This window comes from Euwallacea fornicatus, chromosome 21 (genome assembly GCF_040115645.1).
Source record: "Euwallacea fornicatus isolate EFF26 chromosome 21, ASM4011564v1, whole genome shotgun sequence".
NCBI classification, from domain to species: Eukaryota; Metazoa; Arthropoda; class Insecta; order Coleoptera; family Curculionidae; genus Euwallacea; species Euwallacea fornicatus.
The window spans coordinates 2,471,030-2,498,188 of NC_089561.1; the positions used below are offsets into that span (position 1 = coordinate 2,471,030).

A 27,159-nucleotide genomic window follows, 5' to 3' on the forward strand; every position below is an offset into this window, starting at 1 on the left:
TGGTGCGTCCTTCAGTAAGCACCTTCTTATTTTCATATACTTGCAGATTTATCGGTTGATGCCAAAGGGCCGAAATAAAAAAAAAAAAAAAAAAACTTAGGTAATTTTAGGGGAGTTTGCATTTTGGTACACTAACCATTTTTGCACACTGTGTAGAGGACCTCTCGAAGTATCTACCCACAAAAAATCAGATTTGTACTAAATTCAGTATTTGAGATATAACGATTCAAAGTATAGGTATACAGGGTTATTCACGCTATACGGCGCTGAATATTGTGGCTAAAATACGAGGCTTTCAAAAGGTTTCACTTTTGGGCTATATGGGGATCTATTATGGTTATTTTTTTAAATTATTTTTATATTATACAGGGTGTCCGAAAAGCTCTAAAAGTATCAAAGTTGTGTTTTTTTTAATGGAACCCCCTGTATATTATTGCATTTTTGGATTCTCCGATCAAAATAAATGTCTGTTTTAATAAGGTTTACTATACCTAAAACTTAAGGTTTTTTAAATAATTTGAATTTTATCAAAATTTGACCTAATTTTCATGTTTTAAACACTTAAGAAGTATTTAAGTTATGAAAGTGTAATTTACAGTGCAGTGTAACAATAGATCATATTTTGTATCCCAATCATGATAAACTTGCCATTTTATACAGAGTGTGCAAAAATTAAAACTAATGAAATAAGAACTTTAAGTGACTATAACTTGATTAATTTAAATACAATGCGATATTTTTTTAACTTACCAGGATATGTAATTTTTAATTACCTATTGAACGGTATTAAGGTGTTCATCACTAAGTCTTCGCGTTTTTACAGAATACGCTAAATCATTGTTCTTTGCGCCATTTGGTGTTATTTAGTTAAAAATATCAATGTATAATATCTAGTTACCTATGATATTTCAAAATGTCAGATAATTTATTTAATCTGTCAGTTTAGTCTGCGTAGTTTGTTTTTCAAATTCAAAATTCGTAGTTGTTTTTTCAAATTTTTAATAAACAATTCTTATGACTTTCTCCAAGAATAAAAATCGTGTCAATACGCTCTTCTTTTGGGTAAATCTTCATTATAACTATGTAACACCACAACAATATTTCAAATAACAAACAATCTAAGCGTCCAAAATTACGAAAAATAATACCATTTTAGCAAAAACGAAAAACAAACTACGCAGACTAAACTGACAGATTAAATAAATTATCTGACATTTTGAAATATCATAGGTAACTAGATATTATACATTGATATTTTTAACTAAATAACACCAAATGGCGCAAAGAACAATGATTTAGCGTATTCTGTAAAAACGCGAAGACTTAGTGATGAACACCTTAATACCGTTCAATAGGTAATTAAAAATTACATATCCTGGTAAGTTAAAAAAATATCGCATTGTATTTAAATTAATCAAGTTATAGTCACTTAAAGTTCTTATTTCATTAGTTTTAATTTTTGCACACTCTGTATAAAATGGCAAGTTTATCATGATTGGGATACAAAATATGATCTATTGTTACACTGCACTGTAAATTACACTTTCATAACTTAAATACTTCTTAAGTGTTTAAAACATGAAAATTAGGTCAAATTTTGATAAAATTCAAATTATTTAAAAAACCTTAAGTTTTAGGTATAGTAAACCTTATTAAAACAGACATTTATTTTGATCGGAGAATCCAAAAATGCAATAATATACAGGGGGTTCCATTAAAAAAAACACAACTTTGATACTTTTAGAGCTTTTCGGACACCCTGTATAATATAAAAATAATTTAAAAAAATAACCATAATAGATCCCCATATAGCCCAAAAGTGAAACCTTTTGAAAGCCTCGTATTTTAGCCACAATATTCAGCGCCGTATAGCGTGAATAACCCTGTATACCTATACTTTGAATCGTTATATCTCAAATACTGAATTTAGTACAAATCTGATTTTTTGTGGGTAGATACTTCGAGAGGTCCTCTACACAGTGTGCAAAAATGGTTAGTGTACCAAAATGCAAACTCCCCTAAAATTACCTAAGTTTTTTTTTTTTTTTTTTTTATTTCGGCCCTTTGGCATCAACCGATAAATCTGCAAGTATATGAAAATAAGAAGGTGCTTACTGAAGGACGCACCATTTTACCCCATGCTGTACGATGAATAGTTCCCGAGATATGACGTTTTAAAGTTTTCACCCCCAACCCCGTCCTACTCTTAAAGGGTGAGACTTAGGAAGTTGAAATTTTATGGGGTAAGTCCTTTGAATGATAGGAACAATTGGTAAAAATTTCAAATCGATCCCCCGTGGGTGCCGAATTGACCCCTTAACCGTACACGGCCTTTGGAAAATTCCTTTGACTCGCGGAGATATTGGAAAAATTGAATTTTGGAAAAACGTTATTACTTTTTTCTCGCCTTATTGAGCGAGCTAATTCAAAATAATTGACAGTTCATCAGTGCAATGTTTCCTTTTCTACAGCGTGACGATGTCATTTTTGAAAGAAAACGTTCGGATTTTTGACAGCCATGATCAATTTTGTTTTTGCCCATGAGAGCCATCTCGGTTTTCCATATATTTGAATTCAATTGTTTTTCCCGATTACTATGACAGATCACGTGTTACGTTTAAATCTGTTATTTGCAAAGAGCGCGTTGGAAATGACATCTATATTTTTGTTTAACAAAGTTATTTGTGACAGTCAACTTAACGTCACCTACAGCCGCAAATTAATGTAAAATTGTTTTCGAAAATTCTTTTTTAAGTGAAGAATAACGAGATATAAGTTCAGTCGGAAACATGTCAACGACAATATACAGAGTGGCAACAGTCAGCTTGAACTTATTTTCTATTCATTCATAGAAATTGGACCGAGTTTGACGCGTTCTGTGAATCTACAGAAAACGACGATGGTTCAAATGGGAGTGAAGTGCAAATTTTATAAGCGGTAAGTCAAATGGGTAAATGGACGGATAGAGGATCAAGCATCTCTTACAAGCTCCATAACTAATATAGTAATAAATAATATCTGCAGGGTGTGATCTGATCGCTATGCGATAAACTTTAGATTCATTGAAAAAAACAACAACAAAGCAGTCGGTAGTTACATTGAACAACAGATTTCCTTAAAAATGTGGAAGTTGCAACTTTTTGAAACTCCAATTTTTTTACTTCTTCTCTTTCCAAACTGGCGGTGAGGTTCGCTTTTTTGGAAAAAAAAACCAGCTGAAACCGAGTCTCGTATCAGTGGACATACCTTTAATAAGTATTGGCAGGACGTGCATGCAGCTAAATCTTTGGGGTAGAAAATTTAACGCAGAGGAAGAAACACAGATACTCAATTCAATCAATTTATTTTTTCTCTATTAACTAAAAATAAACTTGTAACACATAAACTTAAATTAAAGAGATTTTCTTTTAAAAAATTCTCTTTGAGAGTTCTTTTCGCTTTGCTGTGATAACCCTCCACATACCCTAATCACATGTTACAACACATATTCAGCTTCAAAAAATATCATGTAATCACTTTTAAACAGACAATATTGTAACCGACAACCTGCACTTATTATTTCCTCCTATGGTTACCTTTCTAGAATACAAATCCAAGTTCGCTCCATTTACGCCACCTCATAGAAAAGTCTCGAAAATGTTTAAAAATAACAGCAATATCAAATTTTTCAAATTCAACATTTTTGTTCTCAAAACCTGCGGCTTATGGCCGAGTAGGCTGAACTACGAATACACCAAAAGCAGATTGCTAAAGGATTCTGTGATGATCTTGTCTTTATTGCCCTGCTTTTTTCCCATTCTAGCCGATTTTATCAAGCAGTTATACGGTAAGAATTAATTCTGACGCTATATTTAACACATTTTAACAGTTGACTTCCTAAAGAAAAAATCCCAAATTTAACCGAGGCCGTGGAGAATATGATAGCCCTAAATTGCCTTATTGGGATGTTTTATATGGTTGTTTGCTTTATTAGAAACAGGAAAACCATTATGAGACTAATGGTAAAATTCATGTGATTTTTGAATAATTTGAAGACTAAAACTTCTACAATAGATCGCTATAAAGTATTTCGATCAATATGGGAACCAGTCAATCACCAGAGATGTGGACAATAAGGCGAATTTCCTTAGTAAGATGTTCATGTTTTACGGCATTTTGGGCAATTTTGTTTATATGGCTATGCCCCAGTTGAGCGTCCATAGATGCACCGCCAATAGGACCCTTGAGATGATCGAACAGGGAATTCCCTGCGGACTTGTAAAATATACTAAAATACCTTTTTACCCATAAGGAACTAAATTTGCAGGTGGTTCGCAGTCTTTTTCCATTCAAATTCGACTATTCTCCAGTTTATCAAATAATATTTATCCATCAAATCTACACTTGCACCATGGTGTCGGTGATAGTACTGGTGCTCACAATGCTGCTCTGTGGTTTCCTGATGCATATCGTCAATCAGCTTCAAAACCTCAGAAAGTTCGTCAACAATCTTAACAATTTACCTCAGGAAATATTTCTGAGGCGCTTGATCTGCGCTATAAACTACCACATCGAAATAATCCAGTATATAAGAGTTTTTATAGTAAAATCATCATAATTTTTTATAGATATTCGCAGCAAACATGCAACGCATTCAGCACGATGTTGTTATTTTACATTTCTTTGACCTCAGTAGTGCTGAGCGTCCTCTGCTTTGAAGTGATTATGGTGGATGATATTGAGGATTCCGTGAGGTTCACTCTGCATTTATTAGGCTGGCTGGTGATTTTACTGTCGATTTGTTATAACGGACAGAAAGTTATTGATACCGTATGCCTAAAAACTTCCTTAATGGAGACTTCTTGTGTATTATTATTACATTACAGAGTACGCAGATATCTTATGACGTTTACTGTCTCGATTGGTTTATGTATTCTGCAGATGTGCAGAAAAAGATTCAAACTGTGATAATGAGGGCTCAGAAACCTTTGGTGATGGATGCAGCCGGAATGGGGCTTGTGTCCTTGCCTGCATTTTTGAAGGTTTTACGCAAATTTCAAAAGTATTTAAAGCACAGCGAGCGTTTTAGGTTCTAAGTTCTGCATATTCATTTTTCACTTTGCTGCTGAAGATTAAATAAAGCTTTAATGAGCGCATTTTTATCGATTAACCGTGCACGAGGCAAACATATTCCGGATAAAATGGTGGATTACATTTTTTTTATATCAGTTAATACACTTGCTTGTAAGCTAAAAATAAAGGGTATTTTAGCACAATATCATTCCGAATTTGATTAAAAATATCACAATTTAATATCTTATTTTTACACATCGTCATTAAGGGACCATTTCGGTTCCGTTGGCAACAGCGTCCATTTTCTTCTGCCTGGCTCGAATTTCAAACATTTCGGCCTCCTCCACCGTGTCGGGCAATTTACAATCCAAAGTTTCCGGCAGTTTAAAGCACAAAAGTGCTCCAACTAACGGAATCACCCCAAAAATGATCGGGGGGATCCAGGGTTTCACTGTCACCAAAGAGGTCACAAAAGGGGCTACCATTGAGCCTAATCGAGCGCACATGGACGAAGTCCCGACACCTATGTTTCTCACCATAGTCGGGAATAGTTCACCGGAGTAAATGTAAACAGTGGGGAAGGATAGAGCAAGTCCAAACATGCCTGAAAATGTAGATAAAAGAACTTATATGAAATAATACCTCCGCCATTATGTCCACAAAATCGACATTTAAGGCGTCTTCAAACATACCCGCAGTGCTTAAAGTTGACTTAACCCATGTGGGTTGATCAGGCACAAACCCGATTAGAATCAAAGAAATGCCAGATAATACATTTGCAGAAATTAAAGTGTTTCTCCTGCCCCAAACTTTGGTGGCCCAGCAGGCGAATAAAGTGCTCGGAATTTGAATCACTGCTGATAAGGCCACGTTCAAAAATATATTTCCTACGAAAAACTAGTAGTTTCAGGAGCAATTTAAAACCTTTTTGCCTACCTCCAAGTTGGCCAATAAACTGGGAAACCCCAAAGAAACAAAGCCCGCACACCAGCCAATTAAAGCAGATCGCTATAGTGTACATCCTCATAATTGGTGTTCGGATTAAGTCCATGATTTTGCCCTTGCGGTTATTGATTTGCTCCGAATTGCCCTTATGAGTTAGGTAGTCTGTGACGTCAGTTCTGATGTTTTTAGTCGGCAATTTGTTGTAATTTGCGGCCTTCTCTAGAACTGCTATAGCCTCCTCTTTCTTTCCGCCTAGATTATTACATTGTTTAAATTCATCTGTCAGTATTAGAAATTGGTTCAAGTTACCAGCTAAGAGCCATCTGGGACTCTCAGGCATGACCCAGTAGTAAAATACTAGTAAAAGAGATGGCAAGGAGATAGCTGTTTGAAAGTACCTCCAATCTCTTAAAAAATAGGAGATTGCCGGCAAGAGCAAATGGCCCAAATTGAAGGGTATTTGGTAAAGGATTCCCACTACTGTCCTCCATTCAGTGCCTGACCAAAAATTTAAATCATTAACGTCATAGAGCAAAAAAACTTAACTTTATGCTGAACCATTCCTGTAAAGCGTTGGCACGAAATCATGCATTTCTTCAATAAATGTTTTTGAATAATTGCTACATAAACAATAACAATTAATAGTCGAGTTGATTGCAGTATTTACGTACCAATAAGCTCCATTGTCAGCACGAAACTGGTTACCATGGTCCCACCGGTGGCTAGGGCTGCCAAAAAGCGCATAACTAGGAAGAGGGAGAACCATGGAGAAAATCCTGCGATTGTTCCGGAAACCGCTTGCAAAATTACTGCCCCTAATAAAGGGAATTTTCGCCCAAATCTAGGAAATAATGTATTTTAATTAGAGCATTATCATTAATTAAATAACGGTTCTTTTGTGAAAAGTGTATAGATTAACTAGATTAAATAAAGAGAAGCTGGTCACGGGCTATTACATCTCATCCGTTCAATTGTGTCGCAAATAATAATTTAAACTGAATGAAAGTATTGATTATGTAGGTACCACTAACCAGTTGAATCTAGGCCACACCTATTTGCCAAAAACCGAGAGAATTTAATTAACAATACAAAACATGTCTTTGTTGGTAATGCAGAAATGATTTTCCAATAGAAATTTAACCTGCATAAAAGTTGAGTTAAACCGCCAACTGAGAAAACGCTTACGCTCATTAAGAGGTAATTAGTCATCATTCTAGTGGCACTAATGTTGTGAATGGTCAAGAATGGTGACCGACAATTGAGCCGGAGAAATTAATATAAAAGTCTCCTTTTACTTTAGTTCAACGTTCGCTGGATGGATAATTCTTTTCTACATGACTCTAATTTGAGAGTGTAATGACTGTTTGTTCTTGAAATTTTTAGAGATTAGCGAATATTCAATTTACTTTGGCAGCGAATGTGGTAATAGGAAAAGCCCACCTCGAGTTAAAAACAACGAATAGATACGCTATTTGGGCAACAGGAAAAATAGAAAATTCCCCGATGTTCTGACGTATTGCGGCAGTATTCTTGACAGGTGGTGACCGACATGTGTGCCCTTATGGTGGATCCATTAAATCAACGTAGTTCTTATTAATGTAGGCACTTACTTGTCGGATAAATAGCCGAAAACCATATTGCCAAACAAGATCCCCAACATGGTAATAGTTTGGGCCAAATCCGCCAAGTATTGTTTGCTGCAAACCAAATCCCATTCCGACTGGATTGTTTCGGAAAAAACTGATCTAAGACAAGATAAACATGAGATGCCCTTGTGAAAATATTGACAATACAACATTTTGTTATATTGTCTTATTATTAAATCTTTTATCTGAATGAAGATAACAAGGAGTTTATTGTTTAAAACACACTTGTTGAAATGCTAAATAGAAGAAATTATTTTCCAAACGTTTATAAAAGTTAACTGAATTTGAATAAATGTTAATATCATGTAAATAAATGTTAACTGAATGTTAAAGAAGTGTTAATAACACGGGAAATCCTCAAACCGGTACCTGTCAAAAGTATGTCTACTACAGTTGGCGGCGCACTTATTCAGCTCGGGATCTGCACATTCAAACTCAGTTCTCGGAGCTACGAAAACTATGCTCAACTGATGCCACGCAACTGGAAATTTGACTAAAAATATGGCCAGACATATCCAGATATGCCACCTTCCCAGCACTCCGATGGATTTTTGGACTATGTCCACGTGGGGAACACCATCCTTTTGCTGCTGCGGGTCTTTCTCCTTCGTTGGGGGTTGCTCGGTAGTACCATTTTGCACTGAAATTCATCAGATGAGTTGATCGTACGGGCAACAACGCAATGGATCAAATGCCTGATATTGGATTTTTATTTCATCGGTGGACTTTAGTCCCATTGAGAAGACAAACGCATGTGGAACCCGATTAAATCTCTTTTAAGCTGAAAGAAGGTTACGTAGATAGATCTCGGGTCAAGGAAAAGGTTTCCAGAATAATACAAACTAAATATTTTCATTGTTCCACCTTCGTGATACATTCTCTTATGGAAATACTCCTGTTTCTGTTCGGTTTAAGGTTCGGTCATGAAGTCGCTATAATGCGAAATGTAATTAAAATCATTTTTTTTATTGAAACCAGAACCGGCCTTGTTAATGATAATAATTGGAAATGATGAATATTTTTTTCGCTTCGAAGTCGAGCCCCTTTAATGCCGAAACCATCGAATTTCATTGGAGCCCTCCCCCCCCCCCCTGTGACTTACTGATGGTTATTTCCTAAATCCCGCACTTTTCTCGCGCTTCGTGGTTCCTGCAGTACCCAAAATCTTCACGCATACACACCGATTTAATTTCACTTACGCGACTAAACTGATTGCGAATGGGGCAAAGAAAAATACGACACAATAACACGGTAATCTCACAAGAATGAAAGACGATAAGCTCACGCACTAATTTTTTTAATCTGAAATTAATACAACATGAGTGAAACCGTCGCTTTCGAGTCCCAGAACCAACTGATAAAAGCTATTGACTGTGGTTCCGCCACTCTAAGGCTGACGAAAGGTTAATGGTACCCCCGATGGATTATTATAGTTTGTTCAGATCAGTTTATGGTAGGGGTAGATATAACACCCACCACAGATACAAGTTTATGATACCAATTTATGAAGTACTTCTGGGGATCAAATTTAAACTGCTTTAAAGCCATGAATTGATAATGCATGCTCCTCTCCAACAACATTTATTGGATAATGAGGTTTAGCGCGGTTTGACCTTCTTGGAATTCTCTAGGAAAGGAGAAGAGAAGGACTTCATTGAAATAACTGATCTGTAACTGTAATTATTACATTGTTGAGTTCTGCTTTGAAATCTACCAATCTTAGAAATGATGGCGAGCATTTGTACTTATTGGTATATGCCCTTCCTGATAAGACTTATTGTCGATGGCACAATAGTCATTTTTATTGCAAATGAATTTTATGGGTCATAACAGAAATGCGCAAAATAGCATTTCCTAATGAGTTTCATGCTTAATTTGTCCTAATTATGCTGCAATAATGAAAAAATTTAAACATATTCAATCCGATCTATGCCCTGTATCTCTTGATAATAGTTGTTGCAGATCCCCTTTATTAATTGAACTGTGAAATGAAGGTACCCGTACTACAACTAGTGTCGCATTTACTCGTTTCATTAAATCTTACTCATTAAATAAAATCATGCATTTCTCAACCGGGTACCTAAATATTTACATAGTCTACATGAACTGAGTAACGCTTAACCTGCACTAAAAATTTTTATTGTTATTAAAATTCATGTCAACTCCATCAGCTGTTCCCTACCAACATCAGCAGAGATTTGTTTACATAACATAACAAAAATTTTAACATCATTAATTTACCATTTTTTATTCTTTAATCTCTCATGCATAATTCAAGCGATACTCTCAATAATTCACAATAAAAATCAACTCAATCTCGACACTATCCTAATCATGACTTTAACCCATCCAGCGGTCTTTTTAAATCGTTTTATAACTCATAGGACTTACGCCAATAAAGCGATTTTAGACCAGATTATACGGGTTGATCATGCCGGAGAACTTGGGTTTGTACCTATTGAACCATATCTGAACTCCATTCAAATCCTTCGTTTACTGTATAGAGCAGATAGGATCTATGCCGGCCAATTGGCAATTCTGGGGAGCACCTCTAAAGGGCCCCTAATTAACCATATGTGGAAGCAGGAGAAGGGTCATAGAGCCATGTTTGAAGAACTCATTAAAAGGCATCGTGTGCGTCCCACTGTTATGAGTCCCATTTGGGACATGGCTGCCTATATGTTAGGGGCAGGTACAGCACTATTAGGTGATAAAGCTGCAATGGCTTGTACTGTAGCTGTTGAAACTGTAATTGTGGAGCATTATAACGATCAACTAAGAATTCTGTTGGAGGACCCTGAAGCCAATAAAGAATTAATGGAGGTTATTAAAAAGTTTCGGGATGAGGAGCAGGAGCATCATGATACAGGTAGTTTTCTTAAGTGATTTGTATGTATTCTTTTAATTTGTTTTAGGGATTGATCATGGAGCTGAACAGGCCCCATTTTATCAAGTATTGACAGATGTAATTAAAACTGGGTGTAAAGGTGCTATAGCCATTTCAAAAATTATTTAATAAAGTGCATGTTTTTTAAGAAACTTTTTTTTTTAACTTTCTTCACCTCAGCAATAAAACTGCAAATAAATTGAAAAAATATATATTGGCTTAGGAGTAGAATTATTATAAATAAACATGAAAATTTAATAAACTTAAAATAGATAGAACACAAATATTATGTATGTAGAAAGTGTAGGTATACCTGTACAATAATTAACATTTCTCTAACACAAAACAGGGCTATATAGCAAACACTTGCCTCATTAATATAACATTTTTATGAAAGCTAAATAAACACATCAACTATATTAATTCTTTTTATATAAACGTGAAGCTATCAGAAGTGCTTTTTCTACTTTTGAAAGTGATATTTTTTGGGCTGAAATAAGTATAATACAGTCATCATCACTTTCAATCATTACATTACTTTTAGCTTTTGTATTTTACAAAGCTAGAGATGCACACAAATATATAAAACAAATAATAAGTATATAGTATATCATACATTACAACACAAACATAATCCCTAATATAGTAGCAGTAAAATGTTAACAAGATTTGATTGAAGTATTTTTATGCAAAACTCCTACCTTTACTGAATATTTTAAGCTACACCTAATTAAAACACAACAGCAGGATGCCCTATTAAATTGAAGGTTATGAACACTCAACAGCTTGCACCACATCTAACTAAAATTGTTAATATATTAAATTTAAAAATTTCTCTTTCATTGCTTCATAGAAGGTAACACTCATCATCTAATCTACATGCTATTAGAAGCTAGAACACACAACAATATACCTTTCAATATTAAAAAGTTATACACAATATCTCCCTTTAGGCAAAGCAATATGAATTTATCAATAGCACTACAACACAAATTCAGGATATAAATAGGATTATTTGCACATAAGGCTAGCACATAATTTTTCTAAGAATTACAAACTGATTTATGATATTGAACAATTTGACTTATCTCCAGCATTACCATTGGCTTTTTCAATTTCACTGAGCAGCAAGTGAAACACATCTGAAACTGATAAATTCTCTTTGGCTGATGTTTCCAGGAAAATGCCATTCCATTCATCTGCCAATTTCTTGCCTTCACTTGATGACACTTTTCTTTCCAGGTGAAGATCAGTCTTATTCCCCACTAAAACTATTGGAACCTGGACTTTCCCGGTAATGTCCAATAATTTGTCATAAATTGACTTCACTACATTAAACGATTTAACACTTGTTATACTGTAAACTAACACATAGCCATGCACATCAATCACATACTGGGAAGGAAAGAGTGAGTATTCGTCCAAGCCTGCTGTATCCATTAGCTTAATTTCGTAATCTTGCGAATTGATCCTCACAGTTTTGGTGAAGGTATTTTCTATTGTGGGGTCATAAGAATCCACAAACTGACCTTCAATGAATTGGATGCTGAGAGAGGACTTGCCCACTGACCTATAACCCATGACAGCAATTTTCCGTTGTTTCGGGGCAGGCATTGTTGGTTTATTTTTGCATTAAATAAAGTGAAAAACACCCTGGATCAGACCCAGAAGGCGACAGAAGTGTTGGGAGGATGAATGATCTTGCAACGCAATTATTGAAAAAGCAAAAAGTAGAGAAATTCTTATTTAACACTGCTGAAGCTGATAACTGCTGAAGTCGTTATCGTTTAAGAGTTCTTTTTGGTGGTTTTGGGGCGAATTAGTTAAGACATAAACAAAAATACAGACAATTTTTGGAAATTTATCTCATTTTCTGCTTTAACTTTTTTTATTACCTTCTGACAGTGACAGCAAAACGTCAAAATCTCTAAATTAAAAAATCATCTTTACAAGGGCTCTAACTAAAGATATATGTCCTTGTTTAACACGTATAAAATGGAGACGACCTTTGTGACATTTATTAGTGTGTACCTTTTTAGGATATCGCGTAAACAACGTCAACAATTTAGGTTTTCTCCAAGATTAAACTTAAATATTTTACGAGGTAATCGTTTTCGACTTCTCACCAAATTTAAATTTGTACTATGCACTTTTTTTTATATTTTTAATAAAAGGTATTTACAAACCCTAATACTATTTCATTTTCCTTATTTTATAACCGCACTTACAATTTTAAATACTTGATCCATAACTAAAATTGACTTACATTAAATATGTACAACATTTCAATAGCACTTTGGGAAGTTGTAAAATGGTCGTGAAATAAAAATAAAAATATTGGTAGGGACATAAAATCAACAATATGGCACAACTCCCAATAAATGACAAAAATATCATCCAAAATTCATGCTTTTAAGGGTTAAGAGAGTCAGTCAGTTAGGAAAATAGAAAAATGACTTTGGCTAATTGACTCTCTTAACTCTTTTCATATTATCATTGGTTTGAGCTGCCTTTCTTTTGAGTGTTACTTTTTCTTGATTATTCTTTTTCAGACCCTTCATTTTGCGAGTTTGAATTTTGTTAATGTCTTGTTTTCCCATATGAATGCGTCCATGAGTGCTACCTAGACCATCAGTGCTGATATTCTTCTTTTTAGTGACCTTTAATTCTGCAGGTTTCTTGCAGGCCTCCTTCATTAGATCTGAAGTTGGCAATTTAAAGCGTCTAAGAGTGAAGTCTATTCTGGGACCTGTAATTTTTGCAAGTAAAAATCACACTCTTGAAATTTGAATTTTATACATTTACCAATTTCTTCGAGTTCCACTCGCGGAGTTTTCAACCCACTCTTCTTGAGCAACACTTTGTAAGACCTGAGATATATTTTACCTTCTGGAGTAATATTAAAGCTAATGGTATGTTCTATCCCCTGAAGTCTCACTGAATCAACCTGTTCTCTATGAAAAAAGTCAATAAAAATTGATTTCAGTTGTTTCAGCTCATCAGATTGTTCCCATTGAGGTCCATTGAACAGCAAGCAGGGTTTTATCCCTAAGGTCACTTTTGAAGCTGCAAATTCCTGTAATCCTTTATAGCTCTCTATATTGAGTTCAATCATATCTAGGAGGGTATGATTGAACATTCTACCAACTACTAAGTTGTCTGGACGCTTTTTACTGTGGCTTCCTAACATAAACAGACCACAATCGTGCTTTTTACAAAAAGCCTCTACAGGAGTTGCATTCTCAAAAATTGTGATGTCATTATTTCTTGATAGCATTTCAGCATCTGGTTTTTTTATATTGTAAATGTCCTTGAGGACACTTCTAACTTTGTCAGAGGTTTTACGGCCCTTAAACAGAATTGCTCGTTTGGTGCCCTCAATCACTTGGGGCTCCCGCTTGAGGAGCACTTTCTTGCCTTTACGTGTGGTGGGTTTCCTACAAAAACAAAGGGTATATGTAGGGAAACTTACCAACATTTAGTATTAGATAATTGCATAAGTTACACTTACACCACACGTTGTAAAACCGACATTATTCAATGGGTTTTGGTGCCAATAATTGATGGTTTTTCAAAAACAACCCCACAAAACACGAACTGTTCAACACGTGTTGACAAGAATTATGGAAGTGGTGGTGAAGTTGCCAACATAACAATCGACGAATATTTTTGAGCGGGATTTTTGAACTTCAATTTATGAAAATATGGAGTTTTCATAATATTATATAAAAAGATTATCACTTTTTTATAACATTGAGCCTTCTCTCTTAGAGTTACTTTGACTATACCCATAGAAGTTTTAAAGCAGTAGTTAAATTAACGAATAATTTAGAACAATTCAAAACGTCCGCGTTTTTATTTTAGAAAAAAAATCCCTAGAAAATTGAATCTTCCAAAGGAAAGCCGGCATGTGACATTAATAGAACTGTCAAGGCCAAATAATGGAAAATTTCCATTTTTCTTAAAGAAATCACAACAATAATATCGTTTAAATTAGAAAATATTAAAAGTCGTTCATAAAAAATATGCGATCTTGTTCAAATCAACGAAAAGAAGTACCAATTTTTTAAACTTTAGCATCAAAATGGCCGCAAAAAAATCATGTGACCTCTAGACCAATCGAAATAAAGAGTGATCAAAAAACCTGAAGTAGAGAATGAAATATTACAGGCATGTCTGGTATTATTTCGTTTGTTAGTCAGATGTTTGTTGGTAAATAGTAAATTGCATAATCAACGCCCTACGTTTACCGTGAACTGCCTAATGTGAGGTTCTTTTTTTTAATCACCCGTTATAATTTTCTTGACACTGACAACATGTCACTTTGACAAAAATTCCTATTAATAATAAAAAGAATGTTCCAATATTTAATTAAAAGCAAAAACAGCAGTTAATTAACAAAAACTAAGATACTTTAGTACCTTAAAAATTCAAGGGAACAAGCATATAAATTCCAATAATTGTCTTTATTTTAACTCACTCCTATTGATCTTTTTTTTTGTCCATCATTTCACATTCAGATCATGGAAGAGAAAATAAGAAAATCAAATGTCCGCAAGAACATTGTGAATCTCTTGCAGCACAGAGAAATCAGGACTGAAGGCTCCAAATACGTGAAGAGACATTGTCAGTTCACTGATGAGTTAGTAAAGCGTCTGGGATTTGAATATGAGCTGCAGGGTCATCAAGGTTGTGTCAATTGCCTGCAATGGACTCCTGATGGGAGGTGAATTTAAAAGATCTTTTCCATGGCAATAACTAATTTCCATAGTTTTCTAGGCTTTTAGCGTCAGGGTCTGATGACACTCAGGTGATGATCTGGGACCCCATGAAACATAAGAGGGTTCATGCTTTGTCCACAAATCACTTTGGTAACATATTTTCAGTTAAGGTATGTAAGGCGTTTAAGTGTTATTTTGTGGTTAAATAACAATGTCTTTGACCAGTTTTTGGGAACAAATAACAGCATTATTGCAACAGCTGCAGGCGACTGCAAGGTATATGTACAAACCATAGAAGGGGAGCAGCTTTTAGATTGCAGTTGTCATAAAAATCGAGTTAAAAGATTGGCAAGTTCACCCTTGGATCCTACAGTGTTTTGGTCAGCTGGGGAAGATGGAAGGGTTATGTTAGTTTTCTTTTTCAAAAGGGTTTTTAACTATAAAAAAAACATTAATTTTTATATAGGCAGTATGATCTAAGAGAGCCCCATGACTGTGGTTCTAGAACTGCAAATTTACTGGTTGCTTATCGCACCTTCACAGAAATTAAATGTATTGCAGTCAACCCAACGAAACCCCATTATTTAGCTGTAGGAGTAAATGATGCTTTTGTCCGTATTTACGACAGACGCAAACTCAAAACTTACCCTCTATCACAAGTGAGTTTCATTCCTAATATGCCACAAACAACTGCATTATCACCATAAATTCAGACTACTGACAACAAGTTTGTGCACCCTTCAAAAACCAAACTGAAAGAACCAAAGTGTGCCCAATATTATGCGCCTGGTCATTTGGCCCTTGACAATTTGAATACCAGCAGCTCAAGATATGTAGTTACTTACATTGCTTTTAATTCATCGGGATCAGAGATGCTAGTTAATATGGGAGGTGAGCAGATTTATCTATTTGATGTTAATAGGGAGAGGCAGATTAATGAGATCCGGTTTTCGAAACTTATGGACTCAAGGAGGAAATTAGGAGTTTATAAGTGCAAGTGCAATCTAGTGAGTAGTAAAACTACCATGGAGCTTTATTAGTTTATAACGATTCTATCAACTAGGATGATCATACTAGCAGTTACGTTCCTGATAATTACGACCTTAAGAAGTCCAAAAAAATACCCACTGAATTATGTCCCTGCTTTTACATGAGGCGCGCTTTTCATTTATATAGAAGGAAATGGTGCGTTTAAATAATGCCATACGGCATCAACTGAGTTTTGAGACATGTTGCAGGGTGGGAGATTTGTATGGGGCTGCTAGGGATTATTTGTTTGTTATTGAGAGATGGCCCAATCAAACTAAAGCTTTTGTTGGGTTGATTAAGTGTCTGATCGCCTTGGAATGGGCTAATGAGGCCAAGTCATGGTATGAACATTTTTGTCAAATTGTGCCGGAATTTACCTCTCAAAATCAGGTATTACTGCTTTAAAAAGCTAAAAAAGACCGTTTTAACATCATTCGTTAAGGCGAAAAAGCTGCGCTCAGCCATCAAAACCTTGGAGGAAAAACCTAGAGAGAAACCGAGCAGCAATTCCGACCTTATGGAACTGACTAAGATTGAAACTGAAGAAATTCAAAAGCGCTTAGGAGCCAGGGATTACGATCTGAGATTTGTGGGGCACTGCAATACCACCACGGACATCATGGAAGCCAATTTCTTGGGTAGTCCTCATCTTTCAGTTAAATTCAGATTATAAGCTTGAGCTTCTTAGGGGAAGATGGCAATTTTATTTGCGCCGGATCAGACGAGGGAATCATTTTTTTGTGGGAACGCAAGACCCAATCTATTGTAAATGCCTTAGTCGGTGATGTATCCATAGTCAACTGTCTCCAGCCTCATCCCAGCACGTGTTTGATAGCTTCCAGTGGCATCGATTCGGTGGTTAAGCTGTGGTCCCCTATGCCTGAGGTAGAAAGACAACATCAATTAGTATTTATGTCGACAAATTTGTTTGTTAGGACGGAACTGAGAATATTCGAGTGGTCAAGAACATCGAGCCGGTAGTCCGAGCTAATCAGCAACGCATGGTGATGGACCCTTTTGAGACTTTGTTGATTAATATGGGGTATCAGATGGATGCAACTTTCCTTAATATGGGTGAGCGCATTGAGTTTTATAATAGGAGTGAGTTTAGACTTACAGTTTTGTTTTAGAGAGACCCTTTGAAGACTTTGAAGGCTCCCAGTGCAACCCTTCTTAACACTTGAACAAGAGAATTTTACTCAAAATTTTTGAACCGGACTTAAGTTTTATTTCTGGACTATTGTCCTCTTGGTTCTTGGTTCATTAGTCAATGTTTGGGCGTTGAAGGCATGTTTGTAACTGTGATAAAACTATTATAAAGCTTAATTTGACTATCGCTCGACGAGGAATTGCGGATTGAGTCTATAGGTTTACTTTACTGAAAATATGACTGTTTTCGTGCGTGTTTATAACTTTATTGTTGAGTAAACATTTGATTTTCTTTATTGTTTCTTTGGGAAGCAGAATCTCGAATCCCCGAGTTACTTCAAACAACTCATTAAAAAATTAAAAAATATACATATACAGGGTGTTTCATAATATAACGTCAGAAATTCAGGGGGTGAGTCTGCGGATGATTTTAAGAAAAAATTATCATTTGTTATCACCCTTGTGTGTTCCGGACAGAAAGCGAAAACGAACCGATGGTCATATAAACTTTCTTCAAATCAATCACGGGTTCACCTACTGAATTTTTGACATACTATTATGAAACATTCTATATATTAACTCAAGTTTGTACTTGTTATAAATCAATAATATTGATATAATAATAAACTGCTATGTGGTATATACAAATAAAATTCCTATGTAATAAATATAAAAGTCGTATTATATAAAAGTTCCTAACGTTATGGCTCTCATCGCACACTGTGTGGGCAGCCCTCGAGCCAATATGGCTCAATTTTATGTACAAAACCCTCTCCACTCAAAAAAAGGACAACTATCGATATATTTTATCGTCCGATGGGTAAGTGGCTATGAAATAGGGCTGCACGTTGCCTTGCTGGTAATAGGGCCCTCTGCCCATGGTCGAGTAGGCCGTACTGGGCACACGAACACCTGATATAATTGCAAAAACGAACAATTTTTTTCTGCACATAAACATAAAAATCAATACCCTGCTGATGTATGGCCATTTTGTGAGGTAAAGTAGCCGCATAACTAGGTGGAACGGCGTATAGCGCAGACCCTGCGGGTGCCCCTTTCACGCTACATGCGCAGCTACTACCTGAGCCGATCATGCCCGGTGCTACTATGGACCCTGTGGTCACTGGCCCGCCCCTGTATTGAGAACTACTCATCCTTAATCTAAAAATCGAGCCTATCGTTAGTAAGGAACACCATTAGCGAGGCAAACCTAGTCATTACCGGAATTTAGCATTGGCTAGGTTTATCTCGCGCATATCGAAAACATTCAGCTGCGTTTTCTACGATCTTTTTAGTACCTTATAATGCAAATTATAATGATGAGAATGGCGATAAATGCCACCACTCCTCCCACAATTCCAATAATCAGGGTATCATCGTTGTTTAAAGTGGACTGACCGCTGGAAGCGGTCTTGACCTTCGGTTGGGACTTTTCCGTTGCAGGCATTGACCATATTATATCCAGTTCAGTGGTCTTTTTTTGTACCCTCGTAGTGTCGGTGGAGACGCTGCTGCTCTGTATGGTGGTGGTCTGCAGGACCATTTTCTTAGTGTCGCAAGTCAATTCATTGTCCCCAATTTCCCCCAGGAATTTCCCTGCTAAATAGGGAGGGCCGTGGCACTTTATCGTCATCATATGAGAGGGCAGCCATCTCCTCAAGACCCTGGAATTGCAGTCGCAAATAATAGGATTCGACTGAAGTCCTATAAGCTTTAAGTCCCCCCTTCGGTCTTCTAGAGTATTTAGCAATTGCACGCTCAAAGTGGTCAGTTGATTGCCTGTGACGTCCAGTATGGTTTTGGACGACCTTGGAACGGGAAAAAATAGGGCTGGGGGGATTGAGGTCAAGGAGGTGTTTAGTAGGCGAATTAGTACTTCTGGCCCTAAAGCGATGAAACCGTGAAGGTTTTTTTGGGGCAATTGAGTGGTCAAAGATATATTTACCCTTGATTCCAGATAAAGTGCCTGAAGACACGCTTTTCAGCCTGAATCCAGTGATGCTCAGCTCCTTCAATCTGGGATGCAGCATTGACTGCAATTGGTCCTTGCCTATGGCGGCATCTTTGGTTTCGATCATCACCCTCTCCAGCAAGGGCATATTTTGCAGAACTCCGTTTATGTCCAGGTAGCCCAATTTAGGATAACCGTAGGCGCTTAGTTCCCGGAGATTGGGGGCATGCTTAAAGGCAGTTTTCTCGATTTTTGAACACTCTTCGAGTGAGTGCAGGCTCAAGTACCTGGACAGGAATTGATGGATTTAGGGTGGTCACGAGGACTGTTTAAGTAAAAGAAGGAGACACTAACCTTAAAGTGTTCAACTCTTCGAACGCGTCTCCAGAAATCTCCTCAATGGGATTGTTAGACAAGTTCAGCGTTCGCAGATTCCTCAAAAACTTCCACACTTTAGGGCTGCTTATTTTGTTATGCGACACGTCCAACTCCTCCAGCAAAGTGGTCCGTTCGAAAACGCCTTCGGAGAGCTTTGAGATGTTGTTGAATGATATGTTCAGCTGCTTCAAGAAGGGCGTTTCCAACCTGGAGATTTCCGATATTCCGGTGTGGGCTAGGTTTAGGCTTCTCACAGTCTTCGGTTCGCTCAAAATATTGGCAACAGCTTCGGGCGATAAGGGGTTATGAGAGAAATCCAGCTTTTTGATGTTGACCATGATCCCGTCCTCCTCGGGGATCTCTTCGATGTTGTTATGGGATAAATCCACCGAATCCAAGAAGAAGTACTGCCGCTGCAAGGCTTTGAGAGGTGGAATGACGAACTTATTCCTGGACAAAACTACATTGTCGAGCATTTGAAGTCTCGCTCGCTCGAAGATGTTATCGGGCAAATCGGCCAAATTGTTGTTTGCCACGTTCAAAACTTGTAGCCTGATCAACCCCTCAAAAGTCCTCTCACCTAGCCTATCCAGCTTGTTGTGACTCAAATCCAGCACTTGCAGTTGAGTGCTGTTGTGAAACGCCATTTCGCTCAAACTCTCTAATTTATTATTCGACAGAAGCAGTGATCTAAGCCTGGGTAGCCTCGCAAAGTCCAACTCATCAATGGACTTCAGCTCGTTATGGGACAAGTCAATCAGCTCCAAGAATTGCAGATTAGCTATGACCTCCGCTGGGAAGAAATTTAACTTATTCTTCCTTGCCAGGATTTGCTTAAGTCTGGGATGAATCCTGAAGGAGGAGGGAAAGAGGTAGCTCAGCTGATTCTCTGACAAATCCAGGATTTCCAGACTGGTGCCAGTATTGAAGTACTCCCCCTTGAACGAGCTCAGTAAGTTTCCTTTAAGGTTCAGCATCTTTATGTTCATAACGAAGACGAAGGCTGATTGCTTGATGGTGCTGATGTTGTTATAAGATAAGTCTACCGAAGTCAAGTTGGGCATATTCACTAACGAATTGTCCGGCAGTTCTGAAATGTTGTTGTGGCTTAGACGGATCTGGACTAAAGAAGTTGAGTGCAGCAGAAGCTCTGAAGACCAGCTTTGAAGACCGCAATTACTCATATCTAGAACTTCTAATTTGGTCAAGTTTCTAAGTAAAATGGTCGGAACCTTGTGGAGATGCATGTTGTTACTGAGGTTCAAAGCTGTTAATGAGGGCATCAGCTGGAACGACGATTTGGGCAGCTCCGTCAGGTGGTTGTTGCTTAGATCGAGGGTTGCAAGACCTCTCAACTCAATTGGAGGATCTGGCAGAGTCATTATTCTATTTTCAGACAAATAGAGGTGTCTTAAAGAGTCTTGGAGCCCCAGGAAGGCTTCGGCGTTAACGACAGTGAGCCAGTTCCTCCGCAAATCTAAATATCTCAAATTCTTAAAATCTTGGAAAATGTCTGCAGGCAACTCCCGGACCACATTAGTGGACAATAGCAGAATCTCAATTCTTTCCGCTATGGAACTCAGTATGTCCCCCGATAAGGCAGTGATGCGATTGTAGTCCAATTGCAAGGAAGTGAGGCGTGGAAGTCTCCCCAATGCAGAAGCAGGAATCAGCAGGATGTTGTTGTCCTTGAGGTTGAGGTGCTCTAAGTTGTCCAGGCCCTCAAAAGCGTCGTCCTCCACGGTTCTCAAGGAGTTCACGCTAATGTCCAATTTTCTCAATTGCTTTAAGCCCAAAAATGTTCCTGGAACTATGTTGGTCAGGCTGTTTCTGCTCAAATCCAGCTGGTGCAGGGAGGCGAGAGAGGCCAGATTTGAATTGTCTAGAGTCTGCAATAAATTCAATTAGGCATAGAAACTAAATTTCTGATTATTACGCAGAAGTCCAACCTGCACAAGATTTGAGGAGAGGTTCAAGTGTCTCAGGCCTTTGAAGACCCTTAAAGAGACTGTGGGGAATTCAGTTATGAAGTTCTCAGAAAGGTCCAATTTGCTCAGGTTCTCAGCTCCCAAAAACACGTCACTATTGAATTTTGTCAGACGATTGTGGGACAAAAGAAGCGATCTTATGGGCCCCATTTTGAGAAAGGCCCCGCTGTCGATAGTTGCGATTAGATTGTCTGTTAGGTCCACAGTTTCTAGACTGGTCCTAGAGCTGAATGAATCCAGTGTAATCGACCCTATAAGAACCAGATTAGGTGTTTATTAAGAAGATCGTTTGCCGCATAGGTTTTTACCAATATTGTTACTACGCAGAGATAACAGCTTTAACGTTGTAGGACCGTTCAGTGAGGTGCTGGGGATCACCCTGAAGTCGTTGTTATCCAAGTACAATTCCTGTGCCGTAATGCGAATTTTGATTTAATTAATGAATTAATTAATACCCAAAATCATCACCTTCAGATTGAGACAGCCCTCCAAGATGCCCTCTTCAATCGTTTTAATGCCGTTCCCGCTCAAATCCAGCAAGTTCAAATATTTCAACCCCCTAAATTCGTTAGTAGAGAAAATGGGGTTCAAAGTGTCCCCCAATAAATTATAGCCCAGTTTGAGCTCCGTTAAAGTGTTTTGAACACTATGCAGCATCCTTTCAGTGAGCTTTCTTAGAGCGTTGTGAGACAGATCGAGGGCACGCAAGGGAAGGCTGGACGTAAATATTTGACTGGGCAAAACCTGGTGCCCCGCGTATCTCTGCCTATAAGACACCACCGGGGCCCCAAAGGGCAGAAAGGGGGCATCACTGGGAAATACAATGTTGTCACAGTCGATGGAGAGAGACGGATTATTTTCCAGGGCTGCCTCCAGTGGACCGAGGGCACACGAGCAAGGGAAGCGCAACTCTGGGGAGATTTCCTGGCAAGGAACAAACTCTTGGGAGGTGAGACGTATCAGAAGAGAGAGGAGGCTGATGAAGAAAATCATCTGCAATGATAATAGTTATATAAGAAACACATACCTGAAGATTATACGGTAAATTGTAGGATATGCATTATTTATTGCTGTGTGTTTTTTAGGAATTTATAGCTGTAATGACGACCGACTTCTCAAGATCTAGTTCGTTATTTTTAAAACATTCGTGGGTTACTTGTGTGCACATGAGAACGTCGGTTTATAACACAGCAATACATAGGCGTAAATGCATGTTAATATACTCTTATAAGGGAAATGTGGGGTATATAATTGTCAGTCGATAATAAAAACTTACGAAAGATTATTGTACTGGAGGTAGATTGAAGGTCAGTTTTAGGTTGTGGATCATTTATGAATTTGTTCTACACGTCTGAGGCCTATTGTTCATTCTTTTAAAACGTTTTTCAAAATGGGATACCCATGCCTCCCACACTTAGAAATTTCGTCTTTGGAATTTCTGCATCTAATCACGTTTATATTTGGGACTTTAGTTTGGTGGATATAAACGTAGAACTGGTGGTCCGTAAATGAATTTTCGAACGTGGCTGATGGGAAATTTACATTGTCGGAATGGAACTCATGGCAATTGATTCAGGAGACCGTGTTCCAAATTTGTAAAATCGATTTTATTTTTTTTCTAGGGTTTTTCCGAAATTAAGATATAAATTCAATGTTAGAACAGTTTTTTGGTAGAAAACATACTACATTCAACACCAAAGCTGCATAGAAACTGTGGAATTTCCTAGGTAGAATATAACCTCCCATGCCTTTGGTAACGGTCACAGAATTAAATGGGACGATACTGGAACCGTTATCAAACAAGCGTAAATCAAAGAAAGTGCATACATTTTACTTAGTAAAAATCGGTGTGTTGCCTCTTTTTCATTAAACGTGGATAACGCTTGATTACCTACGCTTGAACAAGAGGTCAGCTTCGGACATACATATAAAAAAGAAATGAAATATCAACAAATATCACTTCGAGTAATCACTCACACCAAAAATGAAATTATACGAAAAAAGTCCAGGTTAGACTTGGTTTATTGGAGTCATATGGATCCTCTATTGACTTTGAATGGCTCAACTGAAGTCCTGGAGCCATAGAAAGATTTTTTAAAAGAGCTTTATGGCACAGCATGAAAATAGAACGCGTCGAAATGATCAATTTAAGCTTTCTTTTAGATAGCAATTGCCCCACGTCTGCACCAGATATCGGGGTGCAGCGCCATCAACGCCTTCGAGTGTGTAAAGCACTATTATCTCCAAGGGAAATTCATCAGTATCGGCTGCGTTGGATGTTTGATTCAAATTTAAATCTGACATTTCGCGATTTGGTTGGCCAAGAAATCGGCCATTTTGGATTTTTCGACCAATAGAATTAGTGAAACTTGCAACTTTTCCAGAATTATAGGTGACGTGGGTAGGCAATGTAGATTATTTATCTACAAGCACTGTAGGTAATTGTTCTATTAATTGTGATGGTAGATCTGCTAGAAAGGAGCTAAAATAGGGTTCTTAATGTCGATAGGATTTTATAGAAATTTCAGTTTTCCAATGGTTTGTTAAAACCACTAAACTTTCACTATCACACATCTTAAAGGCTAATGCATAAATGTATATAGTTAATGAATTCATTTTTAACAGGTGACATTGAAAGAAGAATAAAATTAAATTTGCCTTAGGTAACAAGTGGATAATAATTATTACAAGAAAGTAGGAACTGGCTGCGAAAATAATAAATAACGACATTTTTTGCATAGGGCCTTTTGAGAAATTGGATTTGCGCAATTGGGAGTTCGAGAATATGAGTTTTTGATATTTTCGCTGTATTGCAAAATTGAAGATTAACATCTGATAGACCGTCGCAACCAGAAAAAGCTCAATTTTGTATTGTGATAATCCTAGATAGCGCCCAGAAGAAAAAAACAAAGCTGATGATGGTTGTTATGAATCGAAACGTCGGATTTCAAATATAACATCGCCACGTCGTGGAAGAGGAAAAGTTGAAATGACGATGGGGGAACTATTTTGACTGATCCCACCAAATATCCTGCGGAATAAATAGAAACGTTTTTCTAAAGTTGTACATATTTTCTAATGCTGTCGAAATTCATTAGAACTTTTCAAAATTTTTAAATGGCACATTCTTACATTCCAAATTCCATGACATTACCGCAATTTAGCCAATTTCGTTTCTTTTACGATTAGCCCCAGACGTCCCGTACAAGATGGTCCAAATTCGAAGTGTATCGTTGAGATTTCATAAACTATAATAGATACGAGGTTGCTCGAAATGAGGCAAAGTAGCACAATTGAGTGCTCAGGAATGTGCTACTTTGAATCCTGGAAAATTGCAAATACTTCCGGAGATATCTCGGATCTTATCTGAAGACATAATTCAAAACAAATGTCGTTTTACTAATACCATTTTTTTTAGATCCCTTGGCATTATTTAGTTTACATTTATTTACCAACAATGGAAACATGGATTATTATCGTTGAACTGATTTTTAGTACCACTGTTAAAGTTTTTTTATTCTTGCAAATAGCGCTCTGAATGTAATTGAGCTTTTCTATTACGAGTTTATAGATTTTTTTTCATGATACCACGCCTTTCAACTAATGAAAACGTTTTATTTTCCTTTAACAATAGTTAATATCAACTTTATACATTGCTAAGTAGATTTTATAGAGCGACAAAGGGTAATATAGAAGGCAAGATAAAAAATTCGGGTTCGCATTAAAAAACAAAGTTTATGATGGTGGCTCAAATACAAAACGTATGATTTCTAATTAGAAATCATACGTTCATGGCTTTGTGAAATTTCACGAAGTCATCTTATGAGAACGAAAAAGTGGTAGTAATAAGGCGACTTTTGTCTTGAAATATCTCTTGAAATAAAGTCGGGAAAAAGCAAAAATGATATTGCAAAATTTCGTTCTTTTCTACGTCTCCGAAAGTATTCAGAATTTTTCCGGGTGTGAAGTGGCATTTTTTTGGAACAAAATTGCGCAACTTCGTCCCAATTTAAGCGACCTCGTATTTCTTATAGCTTCCGAGATCACAATGATATGCCTCGAATTGACACCACCATGTACAACTCATTTAGATGATTCTCATTGATACAACAAATACCGCATCATCGTAACACTAAACTGACCCGAATGTAACAGAATTAGTAATAGAGAGTTTTACTGTTTTCAATGGAAGATGTAATAGGCGGTTTTGCATACAATGATGACGTTCTTGAAACTACTTCCTGCATTTGAACCAATGCGAGATAACTATTTGTGCGGTTTAAGGTCGCACAGACTCATGAAGTAATCCGAGGAAATTTAGTTGTTATTTGTTGTTATAAATAAAAATTGAGTTATTTGAAAAATTCTAACGGGAAGGATTACTTGGTTTTACCGCGCCCCATCACCGTTAGCCTCAGCGCGCCTCTTGAATCAATATGAGAACCGCCGTAATGAGCATATCTCGACTTCCTAAGTGGGCAGTTGAGGCTAACGAAAGTCTCAAATTCACTCTTATTAAATTAATTAATTGTGAAACAACCGTGAGGTTTCCATAACATCTCCCGATTGTGTAAATGCAAGAAGTGAAATTATTTCGTTATTTGAACTCAAACAAACCTGCTCATTACATATACGGTGGAACAAATTACTGAAGTCTTTTCTATTGAAAAACTTGAATTTTTTTGCGACCAAATAACTAGTAGGAGCATCCACTTATACGCCTGCCGAATACCATCCGTGCCACCTTTGGTATTTGGAGACCTTGACCATAAGGTTTAGTCATGTTTATAATTTGCGTGTGACGCTCAAAAATAAGTCGCAGCCATCGGATAGTGCTGAGAAATGAATATGCCTGGACCTACTTATTTCGCGAATAGCGTTAGTCTAGCGGCAACTGGGCCTTAGGGGCACGAAAGGCACAGTTGAGCACGTTATGTTCGTTTGAAATTCAGCGCTTTTCGGCCCTAGAAAAGAAAGCGGGCAAAAACTTACTTTCTCAGCAGCAATCTAAAATCCATTCGTGGTCCCAAAGCAATTCAAAGATCGCTCTCTTTAAGGCGCGTCCGATATACCTTACTATTGTAACGGAAGAAAAAATAAATGACTTTTACGACGCGTTTTCACTTCTTCTAGTCAAACGACCAAACGTGCGGACAAACATACGCGGCGTTCTTAATTTTTTTGTTTATGTAATACAAAAATAATTCATTTATTAGCGGAAAGTTGCCTTAGCGGAGATACAAAAATCTCGTGAAAGGTCAACCGCATTCGAAAAAGCGGTGGTTCGCGCCTACAAGAGAACTTTTGCCCGCCAAGGCCTCTCGAGGTACTGACATCAATTGGAGTCTGTGGAATTAAAAGTTCATCAAAGAGATAGATCATCTGGTGCAAGACCTACGTTCTACGGTCTTAG

General features: G+C 37.2%; 7 protein-coding genes across 7 annotated transcripts; 3 read left to right on the forward strand and 4 right to left on the reverse strand.

Moving 5' to 3' along the window:
• Positions 1–3,326: 3,326 nt before the first annotated feature.
• LOC136345757 (organic cation transporter protein-like) lies at positions 3,327–9,143 on the reverse strand. The gene is made up of 8 exons (XM_066294338.1): positions 8,746–9,143; positions 8,013–8,283; positions 7,608–7,742; positions 6,669–6,838; positions 6,307–6,495; positions 5,989–6,249; positions 5,745–5,939; positions 3,327–5,656 (listed from the first exon to the last, which is right to left on the reverse strand). Coding segments are annotated over exons 1-8 (1,563 nt in total). The 5' UTR covers positions 8,747–9,143; the 3' UTR covers positions 3,327–5,315.
• On the forward strand, positions 3,568–7,453 carry LOC136345778 (odorant receptor 4-like). Its single transcript, XM_066294373.1, has 7 exons — positions 3,568–3,826; positions 3,883–4,001; positions 4,054–4,257; positions 4,307–4,563; positions 4,608–4,809; positions 4,866–5,021; positions 5,069–7,453. Exons 1-7 carry the CDS (start codon positions 3,568–3,570, stop codon positions 5,117–5,119), a joined length of 1,248 nt encoding a protein of 415 aa, XP_066150470.1. The 3' UTR covers positions 5,120–7,453.
• Positions 9,144–9,808: 665 nt separating the features above from the next.
• Coq7 (ubiquinone biosynthesis protein COQ7, mitochondrial) lies at positions 9,809–10,682 on the forward strand. Its single transcript, XM_066294369.1, has 3 exons — positions 9,809–10,090; positions 10,148–10,512; positions 10,559–10,682. The coding sequence occupies exons 1-3, from the start codon at positions 9,978–9,980 to the stop codon at positions 10,657–10,659; spliced, it is 579 nt and encodes a 192-aa protein (XP_066150466.1). The 5' UTR covers positions 9,809–9,977; the 3' UTR covers positions 10,660–10,682.
• Positions 10,683–10,725: 43 nt separating this feature from the next.
• On the reverse strand, positions 10,726–12,450 carry Rheb (Ras homolog enriched in brain). Its single transcript, XM_066294370.1, has one exon. The coding sequence runs from the start codon at positions 12,142–12,144 to the stop codon at positions 11,593–11,595; it is 552 nt and encodes a 183-aa protein (XP_066150467.1). The 5' UTR covers positions 12,145–12,450; the 3' UTR covers positions 10,726–11,592.
• Positions 12,451–12,660: 210 nt separating this feature from the next.
• Non3 (Ribosome production factor 2-like protein Non3) lies at positions 12,661–14,188 on the reverse strand. Its single transcript, XM_066294355.1, has 3 exons — positions 14,042–14,188; positions 13,336–13,967; positions 12,661–13,279 (listed from the first exon to the last, which is right to left on the reverse strand). The coding sequence occupies exons 1-3, from the start codon at positions 14,062–14,064 to the stop codon at positions 12,993–12,995; spliced, it is 942 nt and encodes a 313-aa protein (XP_066150452.1). The 5' UTR covers positions 14,065–14,188; the 3' UTR covers positions 12,661–12,992.
• A 478-nt stretch (positions 14,189–14,666) lies between these two features.
• Positions 14,667–17,721, forward strand: LOC136345752 (WD and tetratricopeptide repeats protein 1-like). The gene is made up of 11 exons (XM_066294329.1): positions 14,667–15,256; positions 15,310–15,421; positions 15,477–15,658; positions 15,718–15,910; positions 15,965–16,258; positions 16,315–16,436; positions 16,490–16,670; positions 16,723–16,918; positions 16,969–17,165; positions 17,216–17,354; positions 17,411–17,721. The coding sequence occupies exons 1-11, from the start codon at positions 15,054–15,056 to the stop codon at positions 17,455–17,457; spliced, it is 1,866 nt and encodes a 621-aa protein (XP_066150426.1). The 5' UTR covers positions 14,667–15,053; the 3' UTR covers positions 17,458–17,721.
• A 14-nt stretch (positions 17,722–17,735) lies between these two features.
• Positions 17,736–27,086, reverse strand: LOC136345744 (chaoptin). The gene is made up of 9 exons (XM_066294312.1): positions 26,739–27,086; positions 22,215–22,739; positions 22,055–22,154; positions 21,708–21,997; positions 19,735–21,647; positions 19,375–19,667; positions 18,728–19,313; positions 18,400–18,590; positions 17,736–18,341 (listed from the first exon to the last, which is right to left on the reverse strand). The coding sequence occupies exons 2-9, from the start codon at positions 22,737–22,739 to the stop codon at positions 18,223–18,225; spliced, it is 4,017 nt and encodes a 1,338-aa protein (XP_066150409.1). The 5' UTR covers positions 26,739–27,086; the 3' UTR covers positions 17,736–18,222.
• Positions 27,087–27,159: the final 73 nt, after the last annotated feature.